Genomic DNA, 20,900 nt, shown 5'->3' on the forward strand with positions numbered 1-20,900 from the left:
CTGAACCCTTCCCACGTCCTCTTCCTGCTCCGTGGAGCCAGCCACCACAGCCAGCCTCCCAGTAGCTCTGGAGTCTACTTCCTCCTGCCCCATCCCCTGCCCGGGCCCCAAGGGCGGTCCAAACCACCCCACCCCCAAACAACAGCCCCCTCCAGTCAACTCCACCCGGCACGCAGCAGCCAGAGTGATCTTGGTCAGACTCAAATATTATGTACCTTCCAGATATCCCTTGACCCTTGGAAGAAAGCTCAGAATCCTCCCCAGCTTTCTCCAACTCCTCCCTATGCCCCTCAGGCACACGGGCAGAAAGGAATGAGAGAAGAGAAAGAGGTCTTTCCTCCACAAGGCAAGGTCACCTCTTCCAAGTGCGGGCTGCCCCCTGGTCACCCCTGGGAGGGAGTCTGGAACACCCCTCCACCCACACACACACTTTTGCTTCTTGTTAGAATTTTATTTTATTTTATTTTATTTTATTTTATTTTATTTTATTTTATTTTTATTTTATTTATTTATTTATTTTTATTTTTTATTTTTATATAAAATTTTTTTTTTTTTTTTTTTTTTTTTTAGAATTTTAAGGATGATCACAGATTCTTCACTGCTTCTGCCACCAAGGTGTGGGGTCTAATTCTCCTCCTCTTGAACCTGGGCTGAACTTAGGAACTGTGACACTGGGGATTGACGTTAGTGTACAGAGGAATCTTGGTAACTGGTAACTTGATAGAGGGTTGCGATAGTTAATTTTATGTGCTAACCTAACTGGGCCAAGGGATGCCCAGAAAGCTGGTAAAACATTCCTCCTGGGTGTGTCTATGAAGGTGTTTCCCAAAGAGATTAGCATTTGGAGCAGTAGACTGAGTGAAGAAGTCGGTGGTCCTGGTCCACCCAGAGCTGGAATAGAACAAAAAGGCAGAGAGAAGAGAAAAATGCACTGTCTGTTCAGCCAGGACATTCATCTTCTGCTCTTGGACATCCGGTGCTCCTGGTTCTCGGACCTGTGGACTCTTACTGGAACTTACACCACTGGTTTTCTTGGCTTCCAGCTTGCAGAGGGCAGAGCGTGGGACTTCTCAGCTTCCATAAGCACATGAACCAATCCCTCATAATAAATCTCACAACCATATGAAGCAAGTATTATGAACCCACTTTACAGGTGGTGAAACTGAGCCTGGAAAGTAAACTGAAGTGTTCAAGGTCCCAAAACTAGTAAATGTGGAGCTGAGTTTTGAACTCTGGTATCTGACTACAAAACTTCTCTTCGCTTTCATGTGATTGCCTAAGCAATCATGCGATTCTGTTGAATGTCTATTCATCTGATTTTTTAAAAAATGCCCTATCTGTTCCCTTGAGTTAAAGCCTAGCAGGAAGCGGTGAGCTGTTTTTGTCCGTGGAAGCATTCTAGCAGAAGCCAGAGGAACATTTGGCAAGATGCACCCTGGATGGACCGTGAGGGATCCCACCCTGAGGCCAGGCCTCTGCTTCGGCCTGGGCTGGGGCGGTGGGGATGCAACACAGGAAGGACACTGTGTGTGGCCTTCACTTGTGTCCCCAGCCAGCCTGGGGTCGGGAGGGCAAGAGCAGGTGGAAACTGGGGGAGGAGCTGCTTGCCTCCAGCGGGCAGGAGGCACCGGCAGATCACAGGCTGCCCTGCTCTCCTGACCTCGTGGCCCTGGACTGGTCTCTGATCCCCCTCCCTGCCCTGGGCTTGGCACCTCTGGCTTGGGGGAGAGCCAGGGCTCTTCAGCCACACAGTAAAACCTGCTTTCTTGCCTGGCACCTGTCAGAAGACATCAGAGAGAGAGAGAGAGAGAGAGAGAGAGAGAGAGAAGCCGGCAGCTTCTGCTGCCTGGGGGGGTGGACAAATATGGCCACGGCACTGGTGTTGGTAAGAAAGAGAAAGTGGATACCACTGACATGTCCTTGTCCAACATACTGGACAAAAGATTCTGGTGGACTTTAAAGTGACAGTGAAAAAAGTGATGGTGAAAGATCTTTATCATTAGACAGGAAATTGCTAAATGTAAATACTGTAAGTGGGGGGTGGGAAATCCCATTATGAAACAGTATGTACAGTGTGACCCCAAGTTGGAAGCCTTCCCCCCAGCCCTCACACACACCCCTCCACCAGCTCCCTCGTGACTTAGCCCACGGGCCAGGGGCTGGCAGTGGAGGAGGGGACTGTGACTATATTGGGAAGGGGATGAGATCACCCAGAGGCTGGCTGATTTAGAACCGGGTAACTTTTTCCACCCGTATGGCTCTCAGAGGCTTCTGCACTGGCTCATAAACCTTGGCGCCAGCCTGCAGGGTGGAGGGGAGCCATATTCCCCTCCGCAGGGGTGGAGATGGTGGCTGAAGCTGGTTAGGGGACAGGTGCTAGGCTGAAGTTGAGATAAAATGACAGACTGGGCCCCAGGGGGTACCCAGGGCCCTGCTGGGAGTCTCCAAAAGCTTTGCTTCCAGGAGACCCTGGTGCTCTGTAACTCCTGGGGGATCTTTGTGGGCAGAAAGTGATTCTGTGGGTTCAGAAATATCCCAGAGTGTGGCCACCTGGTGGCAAGCTGCACCTGGTCCCCTTGGGCCCAGCTGTAACACCCTGTTACATCTTGAGATTCCTATTTGCCAGCCTGGCCCTCCCCACGGAGAGGACCCTGCCCCCACCCCAGTTCCTGGCCAAACCCTGGTGGGGGTGGCTGTGAAGGAAGAGTCCTGGGAAAGTAACCGGGGTCCAATTCCAGCTCAGCAAATAACTGAGTTCAGTTCCATTCCCATCCTGGTCCAACAGACTCCCTCAAACCTCCCGCCTCACGGAAATGTCACAGTAATGTCACAGCATGTCCCAGTCCTCTGAGCTTCTGCCCAGGCACTCGTCCCAGCCTGGCTACCCTTCCCTACTCGGGCCTGACTTTGTCAACTCCCACCCCCTGAGCTGGGTCAAGTGCCATCTCTCCCCAAGTCAGAGTCCACCACGCTGGCTGCTCCGTGCCCATTGGGGGGTAACTCTGAGGGCAAGAACTGGCTCCAGGGAAAAATGCTAGGACATGCTGGATCCTCAAGAGGGATGAGGGGTCAGGGGAGGACAGCTGTGAGCCCAGCACTGTCCTGTCCCAGGGCCTTGAGTGGGACCTCGGAGCCTCAGGCCCTTCACTCTCCAAGGCAAACAGCAAAAATTATGGTTGGAGGCACCCTGGCTTGGGCTTTGCAGGCAAGAAGCAGGAGCTGGACAGAACCAGAATGAGCCAGGGCATCCCCTCCTTAGCCCAAGCCCTGGGTGCAGGGTTGGGAATGGAATTCTCCAGCTAGATTGAGTTTTTCCTGGAAAATCCCCACAAGCCCTTCCAAGCTTTTGTGTTTGACTCTGACTCCTTCAGATGTGTGGGTATGAGGCCCATGGCGGCTGGGCTATGCAGACAAGGCCCTTGCCTTTTCTGGACCCCTGGGCTTGTGCTTTGGGAGAGCCAAAATGCAGATTCCCACATCTATTGAGCACCATCTGTCAGCTTCACAGAGTTGTCTCAACTACCCTGAGAGGTAGTGATCGAGGTCCTTATCATTCGACAAGGACACTGATGCTTGGAGATGCCAAGTGGCTTGCCCAAGGTCACACAGGATTCGAAGCCTACCCAGCAAGGGTCGGCCTGCAGATGGCTCCAGTCCCCACACCCCATTCAGGATTCCTGAAAGGGCAGGGTGAGCCCACAGGCCAAGGATGCCACTTCTAGCTGAGTCCCACTTGACCAAGCCCGGCCTGGCTCTGTGCCTGCCACTCTCAGAATAACCCTGGTGGTTCTGGGCATGGATCACTGGCCATCACCTGGGACCTATTTTTGTCCTTCGGGTAACAAGGAAGTCTCACCTTGTGCAGGAAACCACTTGGGGTGAGGGTGGAACATCTGACCCCCAGCCCTAGCTGACCTTGCTGCCCTGCTGGGAAATGTCCCCAGAAGGGAAGTGGGAAGCCTGGCTTAGCCACTTTCCCTTTCTCTCCCTTCCCAGCCACTTCCCAGAATCTGGCTTTCTACCCCATCTGCTCTTCCCGTCTTCTTGGCAGTCCACACCACTCCCCCCCACCCCCACCATGACCAGGAGGCCAAGAGCATCTTCATTTCTCCTCGTGACCCATTGTCAAATCTTCTGCACTTGAACAGCTGGAAAATTCTTCATGTCTAACTATAGAAACAAGCCCATTTCCTTAGGTTCCAGCCAGAGGGTTCCAGAATCCAGGTGCAGGAGCCATCTGGGTATCCAGCATCTAGAACCTGATTTTTGGAATCTGGGGCCCTGAAATCCTATGGAGTAGGGGTCGATGGCATTTGAGATGACAGAAGCCGTGGGCATACCACAGACATTCTGAAAGGTCATGTATGATCTCAGGGGTCCAGAATACACAGAGGGGGGCACCCCAGCCGAGTCAGAGGGGCTCCTTTCTGCTGAAACCAGGTGTGTAGGTTGCTGAACTCAGCAACATAACAACAACAAGAAAGGCTAGAAGGAAAACTGATAAAAAATTTACCGTAGGGACGTCTGGGTGGCTCAGTGGTTGAGCGCCTACCTTTGGAGGGGAGGGTGATCCTGGAAACCCAGGATCGAGTCCCTTATTGGGCTCCCAGCATGGGGCCTGCTTCTCCCTCTGTCTGTGTTTGTGTGTTTGTGTGTGTCTCTCTCTCTCTGTCTCTGTGTGTGTGTGTCTATCATGAATAAATAAATAAAATTTTAAAAAAGATTTTATTTGTTTATTCAGGAGAGACAGAGAGGCAGAGGGAGAAGCAGGCCCCATGCGGGGAGCCTGATGGGGCACTCGATCCCGGGTCTCCAGGATCACGCCCTGGGCCAAAGGCAGGTGCTCAACCACTGAGCCACCCAGGGATCCCCCAAATAAAATCTTAAAAAAAAAAAAAAAGTTACTGTAACAACAAAAGCAAGAAAGAGCAGAGCTGGAATGACAACGTGAATCAGCAGCTCCCCCGTGGTGTGAGGGCGGGGCGCCCCCTCCGTGGCGTTCGCGGCCAGCCGGCGGGTGCAGCTCCCCGGAGGTGGGCAGAGCAGCTCCCTGGAGGTGGGCAGGGCAGCAACCCGGTAGGTGGGCAGAGCAGCGCCCCCGGAGGTGGGCAGAGCAGCACCCTGGAGGTGGGCAGAGCAGCTCCCCAGGAGGTGGGCAGAGCAGCTCCCCGGGAGGTGGGCAGAGCAGCCTCAGCGACGCGCGGGCGGGCGGCCGGGGAGGCCCTCCAGGAGCCAGCCCAGCCCCCAGCGCCCCGGCCGGGCCCTCCTGCAGCCGCTGGGCTGGAAATAGCGGCCGCTGGCGAGCTGACAATCAAAGGGCAGCTAAAAAAAGCCCCCTCCGTCTGGGCTCTGTCGCACGCGGCTCTTGGGGCCTATTTTGGGGGAGAGGGTGCCGACGTGCCAATGGAAAATCCGAGAGGCGGGAGTGTCCAAGGTGGGGGACCTGGGCGCCTCCCTCTTCCCTTCCTGGTGCCTCCCCCCACCCCGGGCTCGCGTGCAGACGTGCACACACACAGCTGCAGCCCCCGCCGAATCCCCGCTGTTGGCCCTGTCATTCTTAGGGCAGCCTAGGAAAGGGGTGAGGAAACGGAACCTCAGAGAGGAGAAGCCACTGCACGAGGTCACACAGCCACACGTGGGCGGACAGTGGCGCCGCGAGCGCTCTCCTAGAGGCAGCCCCTGCCTCCTCACCCGGGAGCCCAACGCAGTGTCTCCCCGCGACTGGGGAGGAAGCGGAGGATGACCTGCCGTCTTGATGACCCCATGGGAAGGAGTCCCAGTGGAAGTCCCACTTCTGCTGGGGCCTGGCTGGCTGTAGGAGAGGCAGCTTCTGCTGGCCTCGCCCCAAGGGCCCATCCCCCAGCCAGTCCATGTGACCATCCCACCGGGCCCCTACCAGGCCCCCCAAAGCCTGGCAGCCCCTGCCAAGTTTCCAGAGAATGTGTCAGATAAGGGGCTGGTGCTCATGACTCCCTCCCATGCAGCCACTATCGCTGACCCTGTGGCCACCACTAAGTAGGTAAGAATAGCAACAGCCCCTGCCACTGGGCATGCACTCAGGGACCACACAGCGACATCTTCAGGCGAGGACCCGGGCGCCTGCGCCATGGTTCCAGCCCCATCCAGCTCCCGCACTGCCCTGGGCCTGAAGTCCCTCGGCATCTTGTGAGCCAGCACCAGGCCTCATCCTCTGCCTCTGCCACCCCAGTGGACGGGACCCGGAAGGCAGCGGGCCACCTTGTTGATGCCCGCCCCGCACCCTGCCTTCCACTGAGGAGCTGCGACCTGGAGCTGCGTACTTGTCCCCTCTGGGTCCATAAGCAGGACAAGGCGGCGCCACAGCTCCCTGGCACATGGCAAACATCCAGCAAGGCCTCCGCTGGGGCTAGAGCCCCTCCGCCTCCTGGTAACCACAGCCTGGCCTGGCCATCGAATACCCCCATGAACTCCGACCCTCTGACTGGATGTCAGAGGGATGTGGATGGGGTAAGGGTGTGGGAAGTCCCTGGGGTATATGATCACAAGGTAGGGGGGCCTGTTGTGACTGAGTCTCCTCTGTGAGTCTCCCTATGACACTCCCGTGGGTGTGCTCCACTGTGTCGCACGAGTGTGCGAGGGTGGCGGCATCACTCGGAGGGAAGAGGCTGTTGTCATAGAACCAGGGTGAGCGTCACCATGACATCCAGAGTGGGGAGATGTGGGGAGCTTTGTGTCCACGTCCCTGAGTCACTGTGACACCTGGGGGGGATCTAGCCTCTCCCGCCCCCACCACCACGTCAGTGGCCCCTGGAACTCCCACAGCCTGACTCGCGCGTGGCTCAGACCCGGACCCAGCCCCTCCCCCAAGCCTCCTCAGCCCTCTGCTCCCAGCCCCCTTGCCCTCCTCATCTTCCCCTGGAGCCTGCCTCCTGTCAGCCTCACCCTCCACCGACCCCCATCCACCCAAGACCCAAGCGGTCTTGGGGAGAGGGTCCGGGACGCTAGGGAAGGGAAGGGTTCCCGGCACATTCACACACTGTGACACCACGCAGACCAGACTTTAACGTGAACTTACACACTGACAAGACACACACACGTGTGTGTGTGTCTGGTGGAGTCACAGGGCCACCACGGGGTCTCCAAGCTTCGTCGCTCAACACTAGCCCTGCCAGCTAGGCCCCCACAATGCTTGAAGTCCTTTGGGTCCTCCCACACCTCTTCGGTCCCCTCATGGGAAAATTGCTCTCCCAGGATAGCAAGGACCCCTGGAGATGTGATCAGAGGAAGAACTGCCCTTAGCCCGAGCTAGAGTCCTGGGGTGGGTACAGGTAGCTGTGGGTGGGATGGGAGTCTCTGAGGTCCCCAGGCTGTGAGTGAGGGCCGGACCGACCTCTGGGCCTTTCCCTTCAAGAGCCCTAATCTCTGGGGCTGGAAAAAGTTTAAAAATATCCTCATGTTTACATTCTTTCCAAGCCTGCCTCCCAATCCTCAGTGCTGGGTCCCTTTGATCTGGCCCTGTGCCTCTGAAAGGGGCCTGGGAGAGGGGGAGCATGAGCTCCCCACTGGGGCAGACCCTGTGACTCCCTGAAGCTCCAGACCAGTCTGAACCCTGTGAGACCCCTCGGCATCCCCCCAGAGAGAGCTTTAGAGCTGGCAAGGAGCCAAGGCTGGAGGGGGTGTCTTGCCTAGGGTCACCCAGCAGCACCATGTGGGGGCTAGACTTGGGGTGCCCCTTCATACTCCCTCCCTAAAGCCTGAGCCGCATGGGGTGGAATGTGAGAACAAGTGGCTGTAGGCACCTGTGGGAGGTACCCCCACAGTCTGCACACAAGGGAAAACCATGGGTGCTGAACTACTGTGTGCCCGGCACTGTGCTAGACACATTTTGTGGGGATCACCTCATGTAGTCCTCTCAACAACTCCATTTTAGTGAGGCCCATTTTATTAACAAGTAAACCAGGGACGCCTGGGTGGCTCAGTGGTTGAGGGTCTGCACGGGATCGAGTCCCACATCGGGCTCCCTGCATGGAGCTTGCTTCTCCCTCTGCCTGTGTCTCTGCCTCTCTCTCTGTGTCTCTCAAGAATATTTAAATAAAATTTAAAAAAACAAAGAAACAAGTAAACCAGTGCTCAGAGAGGTGAAGTGACTCATCTGAGAACACACAGCAAAGATGGGGCGGAGCATGGATCACATATTCTTCTACCCACAGTGAGCCACAGCTAGTCCTCACCATGCCTTAGCAGCTAGGGCCTGTCTGCAGAATGAGGCCCACGTCCCCAGTGTAGTCCACTAGCACTCACTGACCCACGGCCCTGTCCACAAACTGGTGCCGGCTCTGTGTTTCTCTCCCTCTGAGACCCAGGAGAAGCCACGCCCCCACCCGACCCTCACTTTCCTCTATGGAATAGCCTGGGGATCAAGGAGAGGCTTATGTCCACAGACTCTGGGGGAAAGTGAATCTACGTCCCTGGGGATTCTGGACCTTATGGCCAGCCCCAGAACTGACACTATCAGAGCATGGCCTGAGGCCTGGAGGCCAAAGGAAAAAAAGCCTGCAAACTGGGGCAGGTGCTTTAATTTGCCCTGGTGTCCTGTCGTCCACTCTTTCCTTTGTTGGCACCCCACTGATCTGCTTACCAGCCCTCCTCCTATCTGCCCATTTACCCATCTGTAATCCACCAACCTGCCCATCCATCCACTCAGTCACCCCACCTATCTACTATCCATCCAACCAGAATAAAGACCCAGAGAACAGAGTGATTCCAGGGTCCCTGGTAGGTGCTGCATCCCACTGGTTGGCTGGACTTGGAAAGGTCCCTTCACCTCTTCGTGATTCACTTTCCCAACTTGACAAGAAGGAGCTGGCCTGCTGATCTCTGAGGCCCTTCTGAGGGATCTCGTGGGAGCAAAGGCCAGCTTAGGGCTGTGGATGCTTCAGGAGAAGTAACTCAAATCTTGGCCAGACAGTCCCACCTTGCGCTCTGCTTCCAAGACTCTCAGCCACAGCCCTTAACCTCTCTGACTTTCAAGAAACTCCACTGGCAAAAGGGGCCATTAATCCTGTGCTCGCAGGTTGGTGGGAAGATTGGATGGGATGCCACCTTTGAAGAGCTTTGCACCCTGGAGACTTCTAAGTGGATGCAGGCTGAGTAGAGGATCCTCTACTGGAGCTGGGAGAGGGGTGGCAAGCTCTGCTTAGACCGCAGTAGTCAGCAACTCACGTGTGTGTGTGTGTGTGTGAGAGAGAGAGAGAGAGAGTGAGAGAGAGAGAGAGAGAGAGAGAGAGAGAGAGAGAGAGAGAGCTGGGCCCAGGATGGCTGGAACCAGCCTCAGGGGATCCTCTGTGACTCTCTCAGACTCTTCAGGCCAGCCAGGATGCCCACCCCATCTCTCTTGGCTGGACTTGGCCCCCATCCCACAGAATCTGCCAGGAGTGGAGAGATTATCTCCTAAAAATAGGGCCTGGGCCCCACAGAGGTTGTTTTTCTCCCTTCCCCGTGATTTACCATCATCAGCTCAGGGTGCCTGGGACGGCAAGTCCCACCCTGGCTCCCCAGAGACCATTGGGATGGGTACATGGAGGATCAGCATGTGTCTAGGGTCAGTCAAGGGCCAAAAATTGGAGGTATGGTCAGGGCTCAACAGGGCACCAGGGCCATGGCTTACCCTTGGTCAGGGGAAGGGGTTCACTCGGGGCAGGGGAAGCTCCAGGATGAGCCAGGGGGGTTCCTGTCCCTCTGAGTGATTGCTCTTTCTCTGTCTGCAGAGCCCACCCCCATGTACTCACCATCCTGTGGATGAAACCCAGCGGTGTGCTGGGGCCTGTGCTGGGGCAGAGGGACCCATTCCCTACCTCAGCTCTCCTGTTCCAGCCCTATTAGACTCTCATGATTCCTGCATAGACCCCTCTTAAGACTGTGGGACCTCTGCCCACCCACATGCAGGCAACTCATGCAGACACAGCTGCGTGCTCATACACAAACCAGGACATAGACTCACGGGCGCCCTCCCCTAGCACATACGTCCCAGGAAACACAGAATACACTCTCAAGGACGCAGTCTTCAACCTTCGCCTAGTCAGGGTTGACCCATCCAGGGTTTGCAGCCGCCGGCTCCAAATCCCACAGAAATGACCAACCTTCCCTCCACCTCAAGTTTTTACCAAGAGCTGACATGCTGCCCCCATGTCCCTCCTCACAAGGGACCCAGGCTTCTCCCTCAATCCCCTAGACCCTTTATGTGCAGCAGGAGATGGGAAAGATTGACGTGGGTGATGCACACACGTACATGACACCGAGATACAGGTGTAGCCCATGCCCTGCTCTCTGAGGCTTTATTATTGGACAAATGTGTCACCTTTTGGAGGATTCCCATGGGCAGCCCATAAAGTCAGTGTTCAGGCTCTACAGATTTGTCTGGTGACATTGCCTCCACCCCCAGGCAGGTAAAGGGGCTCTATCTGTCCTAGCCGCCCCCCGCCCCATTGATGGGCAGTGCTGGGCCCTCCCCCAGTGGACTCCGATGGAGATAGAGGCCAAGCTCTCCGCTGGGGCTGCCTGGACCATTCACACTGCTGCCTTCAGGGGCACGCTGTCCACTGGCTGATCTAGGTCCTTCTTCCTTGCCAGGGTCAAGTGAGTGAAGATGAGGATGAGGAAGATGCCTGAGAGGCCCAAGAGGGATGGATCAGCTCTCAGAAGGGGCCAGGAGACTTGTCCATCACCTGCCATTGGTATTCGTTTAACAAGGAATCAAGATTTCCTAGACAGCATCCCCACGGCTGGGCTGCAAATGACTGTGGTCCTGGTGTCGGAAGAAGCCTGATTGTTTGGCCTGCAGCTGCCCAGGCCACCCCAGGCTCCAAAGTCCCCTTCTCTGGGGAACAGTTTGAGTGGGAATCATCTGGGAGCCAGTGAGCTGTTCCCATGGACTCTGAGAGAAAGGCACATGGTAGCATTGTACTAGAAACAACAACAAAAAATACCAGCCAGGGAAAAATCTAGAGGGCTAAAGAAATCAAGGGGATAAAGAGGGAGGCTTGGACTAAAGCGATTAGGCTGGAAAGACCTGGGCTCTGCTACATTCTGGCTGTGTGACCTCAGACAAGTCACTTAACTTCTCTGAGCCTCAGTGACCTCATCTGGAAAATGGGGAGATGCCACAACTACCTCAGGTTTGTGAGGAGCATTCAGTGCAATAATCCTGTATTACACAGTCAGCGTGTAATAACGTAACGGTCAATGCTGTTATCGATGATGATGATGACTAGGAGAGTTGTGGGGTTCCTGCTCCAGCCCCGGGGGCCACCACGGGACAGGGAGCCATGCATCTGGAGGCTGTAACTCCGGCCACCCCCCCCCAACTCAAGCCCAGCATCCATTACCTATCGCCATCAAGGTGCCCACGAGGATGCCCACTGCAGACAGCTTCGTGGGCATGCCCTTCATGCGGCCCACCTTACGCATGCACTGCCCCTCCACGTTGCAGCGACACACTACCACTGGGGGCGGGGGAGGAAGATAAAGGCCGTGGGGGCAGGCTCTCCAGCTGCTGGGAGGCCTCACCGCAGCCGGCTAACATCTGTTTTCGTGCACACATGTGTATTTATGTGTGTTGGGGGGGTGGCTCTGTGCACATGCATCGGGGTGCCTGGCCACAGATGAGCAGGCACGCACAGGCATTTGTACAGCCTGTGAGCCTGTGGGCATGCATACCCAGCCCCTCCCCCTGCATCCCAAAGGGCCCCCCAGGAACTGCAGGCACACAGAGCCCTGGCCTTACCTCGGAGCTGGAGCTGCCACATCCGGGCATTGTGGCTGACAACTACTGGCACTACATGTTCACGTGGCTCCACCCAGTGCAGGGCCAGAGTGAGGTAGGCGTGGGAGCCTGGGGGACCATAAGCAGGGACCACAGTCACTAGCCTGGATAAGCCCTAGGCCCGGCTCACACCCCAGCCCCCCCCGCCTAGTGCAAGGGCATCTCATTTCTGAGTGTTCACACTGCGTCCTGCTTCGGCCATGGTCTCTGGTGCTTCCCCACCACACACCGTTGAGAGCCTGGAGGTGCCAGTCCCGCTGCACCGTAGGGTTGGGACCAAGGGCAAAGCTGTAGGGACCATGCCCATCAGCCAGGTCAGGGTCCTCGCTGGGTCCGCTGATAACCACGCCGTGGTCCTGGCGGGGTGTGCAGAGGTGGCGGGTGGGTACGGGGTTCAGAGCTGGGGCCCGGGCAGAAGGGGCCTTCAGAAAGTGGATCACGAGGCTTGCAGAGGTGCTCAGCGTCGGCTCATCTGCAGAAGAGGCAGCGCTGAGCTAGCGCCCAGCCCGCGGTCCCACCGCTGTCTGCCACCTGCTCCACCCGGCCCTCCTCCGCATCCCCATCCGCATCCTCGCCCCTGTCTCTGCCTCAAGGGACGCCTTGCACCCCTCACTATCTCAATGGCTGCCGGGCCTTGCTGCTTTCTGGATGCCAGGCTTGCCCTCACTGCCCCCCCCCAACCAACTGCTGGCATCAGGACCCAACAATGTCGGGATGCCCTGACTGTGGGTGAGCTCACTCTGCCGAGCCTGTCGTCCACCACAGGACAGCCCAGCCCAGAGCGGACACCTGCCTCTGACATACCCACCCCTGGGCCAGCTTTTGATCCATTCAACGTGGCATTCGGAGTCCTCCATATCTGGCTTCAGTGTCCCACTCGGGCTCACGTCCTGGCTCACCTGCCATAACGCAGCCCCTGGCACTCCTTCCACCTCCTGGCCCACAGCCTCTGCTCCTAGCCCATGTCTGGAGCCTGAGAGGCCCTCCAGGACTAAGGGGCAAGGTCGGAGGACTATTAAGTGTCCAGGGAAGAGGGTGGCCTGAGAGGGGAAGCAGAGGCCAGGCATCTCAGAGACGGACACTGGCCCCAGCCCTCATTCCTCTTTCCTGCCTGGGGCAGCGGATGCCAGAAAGGACCCTGGGAAGAAAGCTCAGCCCTGCCCACTTCTCCCTCGGCCTGAGGCTTACTCTGCCTCCAGAAGCCCCACCCCTGCCTGGCCATACCTTCATACTGGGCCTCCACGAGCACTGTGTACATGTCACCAGGCTGGGCCCCTTGCAGGGGCCGGGCTGTGTGCACCTCCCCCGAGACCTCCTTGATGCAGAGCCAGCCCTCAGAGTCATTGACCAAGGAGAACCTGAGGCCCAGAGAAGATGGGGGGCAGGGAGGCACTGGGACCATATATGGGGCCTTACTCAGAGATGCCCCCCCAGGGCCACGTGACCTGTTCAAGTGTCACATCCTCTCCGTGACTCGTGGCGGGCAGCAGTGCCCCGGGTGCCTAGTCTCTCTTCCCAGCTTTAAGGACTTGTCGAGGGACAGGGCTTGAATCATGGGTACTGTGGAGGGGGGTATCTATCAGAGCCTGGGGGACCTGACTCAACTCCACTAGTCTCAGATCACCCCACAAAGGGGCCTGGGGGCCAGGGTACAGACCCTGTCATGGAAGGAAATGGGGGGGCCCATCCAGGACAGCATGGGAGGCATCATCTGAGCTTGGATGGAGCCCTAACACTCCTCTCCATGCCCTATCCAACTCATCTAGCTCTGACTCACCCTCGGGAATCACAGCTTTGGCATCAGCTATGGTTTGAGGAATATTCCAGACCATAGATAATGTGAGTCCCTTTTGAGGCCCTGGGGTCCTCCCTTGGGAGCAGGGGAGGTCCTGCTCAGGCAAGGGCCGGGCTTCTGGCTCACCTGACGGGACTGCTTATGGGGTCTGAGGGTTGGATGGTCAGCAGGAGGGAGCCAGCTGGGGTGTTGACTGGGACACTGGCCTCGTAGCTTTCCTGGTCCAACTTGGGGGGTAGCACCAGCCTTTCCACCAGCACAGTCACTGTGGCTGTGGCTCCGGGGCCTGAGCCTGGCCCCACCAATTCAGCCATATTTCGAACCACCACCACCAACTCATAGCTTGAAGCTGCCTCGTAGCTGAGGTTCTAGAACCAATGGGGTCTGGGTCACTGTTTGGGCCAGGGCATGGCACACTTGTGCATGAATGTGGGTATATGTGCGGCCCCCCCACCCCCGCCATTGCCAGCCCCTTACCTTGAGGAGTCGGAGTTGGACGTGACTGGAGTTTGGCTCCCAATCCAGGCCGAAGGTTCCCTCTACATCCCCCGCCTCAATGGCAAAGTCCATGAGGCGGAAGGCAGGCTCAAGATCGGCATCGGTGGCCATGAGTGTGGCCACCAGAGTCCCTGGCTGTGCATCCTCAGGGAGGCTTACAGGCTCAATCTGGAGAGATGGGGAGGGGCCGTGAGCCCCTCATCGGTGCCCTCCCAAGGTGTCCTCTCCTGTTCCTGCTTACCTGGGATGTGGCGAACTCGGGGGCATGGTCATTGATATCTGTGATTGTGACAGCCACCTCACATGTGCTGCTGAGGCCTGAGGCAGGAGAGGGCACGTTGAGAAGAGGGAGCCTGAGAGAAGGAGGGAGCCTGGGTCCCCAGCAGGGCACTTACTGCCCTCGGCTCCTCCTCGGTCAGCAGCCATCACCCGAAGCAGGATGTTCTGGCCAGCTCGGAGCGGGGCATCCCCCAGGGTCACGCTGCCCGAGGTGAAGTCCAGCTCGAAGGCTCTTCCCTCTGCTCCCTCCTCAGGCTCAGGGCTCAGCAGCTGATACACAACGTGGGAATTGGGGGAACCGGGGGCATCCATGTCCTCTGCCAACAGCCTAGTCACCTCGGTGCCTGCAAAGACAGCACCCCCCCGGGTGGGACCTCAGCCCAATCTGGAGGCCTCACTCCTCTTCCGTGCTGGACCAAACCTGAGCTTGTGGGAAGGTAGGGACATTGATTAACGGGGCTCGAGGCTGACCCCATCCCAGAGAGGAGCAAGATGGGACGGTTTGTAAGGGCTTCCACCCTCCCGCATCCCCTGACCGGGCCCATGGCCCACCTGGGGGGCTGAGCTCAGGAACGCTGATCGGGGAGTCCCACAGCGGGCAGACAGGCGCATTGTCGTTCTCATCCGTCACTACCACACGCAGCTCCAGAGGTTCTGTGTAGTCCTCAGCACGGACATTCCGAGCCTGCACCTGGAGCAGGAACTGAAGTGGGCAGGGGGGGCCTCAGATGAAGCCCACGGGCAGCTCCAGGCTGGCTTGGGTCTAGGTGTCCTCTGGTGGCCAGCTCCGGCTCTTCCGGGTGCCCTTCCACTGCCTCAGTGCCTGTGGGGGACGGGATACCCCCAGAAGCCAACCGGACAGTGACCAGGCCTCCCTCAGCCTGTGCTCCTGGCTGCCCCCTCACCTCACCTCAGCCTGGGCTTCTCGGTCCAGCTCCTCGGTCACGTAGAGTTTCCCCTCGGCATCCACATCAAAGGGTCCAGGGGGTTGGCTTTCCAGGTGATAATGTACATCTCCCCCACTCCAGTGGACCTGGGAGTGGGACACAGAACAAGGGCACCCCGGGAGGAGGTGGGCCGGAGCAGCCCATGTCAGCTCTTCTATTCCTGGGTGGGGAGCCTGGGCCCCTGCTACTGTGGGACCTCAGGCAAGCTACTATCATCCCTGGAGTCCAGATAGGGCCCCTTTGTTTGGGACACTTATTGTAGTAAGTCCGTGGTGGCCCTGGTCCAAGCCTGGTCCCCGCTCAAAGTGCTGAATGACCAGGTTGTTTTACTCTCCAGCCTCTGAGCTGGGCCTGACCCCAGGGCATTCCTCGAGGAGGTCTGAGACATTCCAAGCCTAGGTGACAATCCCCATGGCAGCAGGGAGGTGGCAGCTGTTCTCCCTGAGGAAGCCTGGGGCAAGGTCAGGTCAGGCCCCAGGGCCACGCTTGCCAGAGGGTAGCCGGTGAGGAGCTGTGGGCCTGGTCTCGGGGCCCTGGATACCCTATTCCATGATGGGAACTGATGGGGACAGTAGAGGGATGAACATAGGTAGGGGAGGAGCAGGGGTCAGGCTGGCCTCAGACCTACCCTCCAAATCTTGAGATTCCTGCTGTACCATTCCTGGGGCTACTCAGCGACTGACAGGTACTTACTCACCTGGGCGAAGTGATGTGGGTATGGAACTTTGAGATTCTCTGCCAGGTGGACAGGATCTAGGGGCACCCACGTGTTCTCTACTATGGAGACATGTACGGTGGCTGTGGCCTGGTGGCCCGAAGCCTGGTCACCCATGTCCTTGACCTGCACCAACAGCTGGTAGGGCCCTCCTGCAGCCCGGTCTAGGCTGGTGCTTCCTAGAAGGGGCAGAGTGGTCAGCTGAGCAGGAGTCCAGGGCTTCCTTCTCAACAAGGCACCAAATCACCAAGCCAAACGTGTGGCAGGTGTTCAGGATACTCTCTTGGACCAAGGGTGAGAAGGACTTTTAGCACCACAGTGAGCACCCAAGCAGGGCTTGAACGTTTGCAAAGTCATTTCCATATCTATCTACACAATGAATGGTTGATGGACCAGATGACTAGGATGAGGGTGGGGGATACATGCGTGGATGGGTAGATGAGTAGATGACCAGCTGGGTGAATGGATGGTTGACTAGGTATGTGGATAGGGAGTTGGGTGTGTGGATGGGCTAGTTTGGATAGATATTTGAATAGATGGGGTGTGTATGTGTTTGGGTGGTAGGTGGGTGAAGGGCTGACTGGGCCGGTGGATGTATGGTTAGCTTTTCTTTCCACCCCCATCCTGTGCCTCTGGTCTGAACTCCCAGATCCAGGTCTCCCTTACAATCAGCCCAAAGGTCTCCCAGCAACATCATAGGCTACAGCCCCTCATGTCACTCCTCTCCTCACTCCTTAGGCTCGGGTGTCCAGAGCGTAGGGCTGAGGTATTCCATTCACACCACTTTTTCTCTCCATGCATGGTTCAAGTCTTTTGCCTTGCCACTCTCTGCCTAGAACACTCTTTCCTGGGGGCACCTGGGTGGCTCAGTGGTTGAGTGTCTGCCTTCAGCTCAGGGCATGATCCCGGGGTCCTGGGATCGAGTCCTGCATCAGGCTCCCTGCCAGGAGCCTGCTTCTCCCTCTGTCTCTGCCTCTATCTCTGTGCCTCTCATGAATAAATAAAATCTTTAAAAAAAAAAAAAAAAAGGACACACTTTCTTCTTCATTTCTCAAGCTCCAAGCCATCCTACTACTAAGCTCACCTGCCGCCTTCCCCAGCTTTCCCTGACCTTTTCCCCTCATCACACCCAGCTCAGGCTCACCCTCAGGGCTGAGGGCCAGAGCCCCCAGCCGAGGCTCCAGCTGGAACATGTCTGGGGAAGGCCAGGCTGGGGCCTGGTTCAGGATGTAGAATCGGAGATCTGAGTTGGCTGTACCTGGCTCATCCTCGTCCAAAGCCTCAAGGAAGAGGAAGGGGATGCCTGGTGTGGGTGGAGAGGGCAAAACATAAGGGATGCAGGGGTTAGGGAGAGTCCTACGCCTCCCCGTCTCTCCCTGCTACCACCTTCCATACCCATCATCGTATCAGGACTCTGGAGGTGAGCCATAGCTTTTCACCCCACCTTGTAGAGGAGCAAACTGAGGCCAAGAGTGGATGGGACTGGAGGACTCTGCGGGGAGTGGGGGGCAGTGGGATGGGACAGAAATGGAAGGGGGCAGCTTGGACCCTGGCTGCCCTGTCCTTACACCAACGGTCAGCCAACTCTCCTCCCTGTTCTCTCATCACTCACCGGGCCTGGTGCCCTGGCTCAGCTGAAAGGTGTAGACGGACTGAGAGAAGCGGGGCACCTGGTCGTTCTCATCCTTCACACGCACAAGCACAGGCTGTGCGCCCCACAGGACGTGTCCAGCCTCAGTCTCCAGGGTGACCTGGCAGGAAACCCCGTCAGCGCCCTGCCCGGCCTTCACTGTTCTCCCCCACATCTGGCCTGTCATACCTGAAGCCGGTACTCCGCTTGCTCCTCCCGGTCCAGGGCCCTGGTCACCAGCAAGAAGCCGGACTCTGGATCCACAGCGAAGGGGCCCTCGGCGGCCACGCCTGGGTTCCCTGACAGCACGATCTCACCCTCAGTCTCCTCAGGGGGCAGTGGCAGCTGCAGGGGAGAACAGAGGTAAGTAAAGGCAGTGGGACCAGGCCCGGGGGACGCCCCTCCACCTAATGGGGGGAAACTGAAACTCAGAGAGGGCCAGCGCTTGCCTGAAGTCACACAGCCAGTAAACGGCAGGCCCAAGATGCAAAGCCAGAGCTCTTTCCCCTGTTCCTGATGCTCCCCAGTACTCCCTGGACCTCCTTTCTAAAGCTCAAAACCCCACCACCAATAGTTTATTAAAACTCTATTTTCTTCTGGAATTGAAATTTTGTTAGTCACTTACACTATATCACATACCGATTGGGAAGCAGGATGAAGAGAGAGGCAGAGCAAGAAAGAGATAGAAATGCTAGAGGTAGGGGAAGTAGAATTTGGGGGGAGGGTAGGCCCCCCCACCCCAGCTCTTAAGCTCACCTTGGTCAGGTACAAAGGGAAATTTCCACCATAGTTTTCTGGGACTTCCACATACAGGTCTGCAGGCTGGGCCTCAGGGAACACCTGGGGGAGGATTCTCACCTTGTCTCCAGGCTTTACGTTCCTGTCACAGGTGGACTTCTGGCCCCTCCATGGGCCTGGCTGTCCCTTAGCCCATCCACCCTCTGGCCTTTCACCTCCTGATCCCCCAACAGGCCTACAGGCAGCTCTGGACACCCTCCCACAATGAGTCCCTTCTATGGTCAATGCAACTGGTCCAGGTGGAGTGGGGGACAAGGATGCCAACACCCAAGGCCAGGATCTGAAGGAGATGAGCAGGACCCAGCTCACCTGGGCTATGAAGAGGCAAAGCAGCGTCAGCCAGGTGGGGATCATGGTGAGGACCGGCCTGAGGGACATGGCAGTAAGTATCCAGCCAGGATCAGTGGGCAGAGGGTCCCTCCCATTACTGTCCTCCTGGAGAGCATCCCTCCCTTCATCCCCACTCAGCCTAGCCAGGACTTCCCCAGTCCCCATAGGGTACAAATGTCCCTTCCTCATTTGGACCTCCTACTACCTGTCACTATAGGAAAGGGGGCCAGGTCTCCTCCTGTCCCCTGTCCTTCCATACTCTCAGAGCTGCCTCTCCCCATCACACCCATTTGGACATGGTCCCCAACCCCCTCCCACCCTTCTCCCCTGACTCGGCCTGTTCCATACCAGTAGCCAGAGGCACCTCATGACAGAATGGCCTCTTCCTCCCCTTGGAGGAGCCTGTGGCTCCCCGCTGCCTGCAGCTCCTCACCCAGGCCCACTCAGGCCCCCAGGCCCTGCCCTCCTGCCTTTTGGCTCATGCCCCACGGGGATCTCCATGGGAGTTTGATTGTCTCCTTCCCCACATAGCTTCCCCAGCTCTTACAGAGATCCCAAAGTGGTAATAGCCCAGCAGCCCTGAGTATCACAAAAGTTTGAACTGGAAAGACCCTGATGACTCTGAGGGTCACTTCCTGCGGTTGCCTCATGTTGCAGGCAAGGCCTGAAGGGCAAAGCCTGACCAAGGTCACACGGGACTTGACCACAGGACCATTCCTTCTGGAACAGAGGACCCATGGTTCAGGGTCTTGGGGCCTGTTTTTCTACCCACTGCCATTCTTCAGACACGGAGTCCCCGCAGGGCAGGAGCCCTGCCCTCATCCTGGTGTTTTCCAGCACTCAGCACGGAACTGGGCACGCAGAGCACGGACGGCCACTCCAGCCTTTCCTGGGACTCCTTCCCCGAACAAGGCCTGGACGGGGCCGGGTGTTTCCTACCCCCGCCACCAACCCCAGCCTCGGCCCTGCTCACCCCTCCGCTCGAGCGCCCTCACCCGCTGGTGCCTAGGGCAGGCTCCCGTGGTCCAGCTGCCGGGCGAGAGGGCTGCTTCTCCAGGGAGCGCTGGGGCCGGCTGGGTGGGGTAGAGCAGGGCGGACACTTGAGCAGGTAGGCGGGCCGGCCACGCTCGCTCAGGAGTGGAAAACAGCACTGGGCCCACAGCAGCAGGCCTGGCCCTGCCCAGCCCCCAAGTTACTCATTGACTTTGGAAAGCTGGGGGCTGCTCAGCATCCGTGACTGCCAGCCCCGGGAGGTGGGGAGATCATCGGCCTGGCATCCCGCCCATTCCTATACAGCCCAGGGGCTACTTCTTGGCCCTCTGGCCTTGGACACTATTTCTTATTCTATGGTTCCAGACTCAATCCTGCTTCTCCCCACCATGTTCCAGCATCCACAGCTCTACCTTGGCCCACTCTGTCCCTTTAGTCTGGGAGGCCCTTCCTTCCTTTCATCTGTCTGGTGAGCACCTGCTCAGGCTTCAGTACTCAGCTCAAATATTTCTTTCTCCAGGAAACCTTCCCTGGGCTCTCAGGTTTGTTTGGGATTCTTTTCTGGGAATACGCTCTACTCCATGCCATGTGCTACCTCTAGCAGAGCAGAAGAGACACCAGATTGCCACTGTCTGTCTCTCCCATCAGCCTGGGACCCCTCCAGGACAGGTCTCAGGGACCCAGTAGTGACCTTGCCCTCGCTTGGCCCTGGCAGCCTCTGCCTGGGTCAAAAACAAGGAGCTGGTGGTTGCACCTGAAGGATAAACGAAGATGACCTGAACTGGGCATGTGGGGCTCCAGACCACCCACCAGTGGGACCAGTGTGGGGGCACAGCAGCCCATGAAATCCCCTGAGGCCCCCGAGGGCTCATACTAGCTGCTGGCACGGACAGGGCAGGGACAACGGGCCGTCTCGTGCCTCTGAGAAGGAAGAGAAGATTGAACCAGCTCAGGTGACCTTGAGGGAATCGCAGGGCTTGCTAGAGGCTCCTCCCTTACTGAGGGCAGCCAAGTGGAGCCCAGAGAAGCTTCTGGGGTCTGGGAGTCCACGGCAAGGGGTGTGTGTGGGAAGGGTCAGGGATCCCGTTGCCAGCGCAGCCTTGTCCCAGAGTTTCCCA

General features: G+C 57.6%; 1 protein-coding gene across 5 annotated transcripts; it reads right to left on the minus strand.

Moving 5' to 3' along the window:
- Nucleotides 1–539: 539 nt before the first annotated feature.
- Nucleotides 540–19,940, minus strand: CDH16 (cadherin 16). 5 transcript variants are annotated; one of them, XM_072814352.1, is made up of 18 exons: nucleotides 19,788–19,940; nucleotides 18,772–18,829; nucleotides 18,421–18,504; nucleotides 17,854–18,009; nucleotides 17,647–17,785; nucleotides 17,179–17,337; nucleotides 16,017–16,213; nucleotides 15,283–15,405; nucleotides 14,925–15,063; nucleotides 14,489–14,716; nucleotides 14,335–14,411; nucleotides 14,073–14,261; nucleotides 13,722–13,963; nucleotides 13,025–13,158; nucleotides 12,030–12,272; nucleotides 11,762–11,869; nucleotides 11,364–11,480; nucleotides 540–891 (listed from the first exon to the last, which is right to left on the minus strand). In XM_072814352.1, the coding sequence occupies exons 2-18, from the start codon at nucleotides 18,814–18,816 to the stop codon at nucleotides 596–598; spliced, it is 2,676 nt and encodes an 891-aa protein (XP_072670453.1). In that variant the 5' UTR covers nucleotides 18,817–18,829; nucleotides 19,788–19,940; the 3' UTR covers nucleotides 540–595. The 5 variants fall into 5 exon arrangements, with proteins under 5 accessions (XP_072670453.1, XP_072670439.1, XP_072670447.1 ...); XM_072814338.1 differs by having other exon boundaries at nucleotides 14,925–15,075; XM_072814346.1 differs by having other exon boundaries at nucleotides 14,925–15,075; nucleotides 19,766–19,929.
- Nucleotides 19,941–20,900: the final 960 nt, after the last annotated feature.

The sequence above is a fragment of the Canis lupus genome, chromosome 3 (assembly GCF_048164855.1).
Source record: "Canis lupus baileyi chromosome 3, mCanLup2.hap1, whole genome shotgun sequence".
In the NCBI taxonomy this organism is placed as follows: domain Eukaryota; kingdom Metazoa; phylum Chordata; class Mammalia; order Carnivora; family Canidae; genus Canis; species Canis lupus.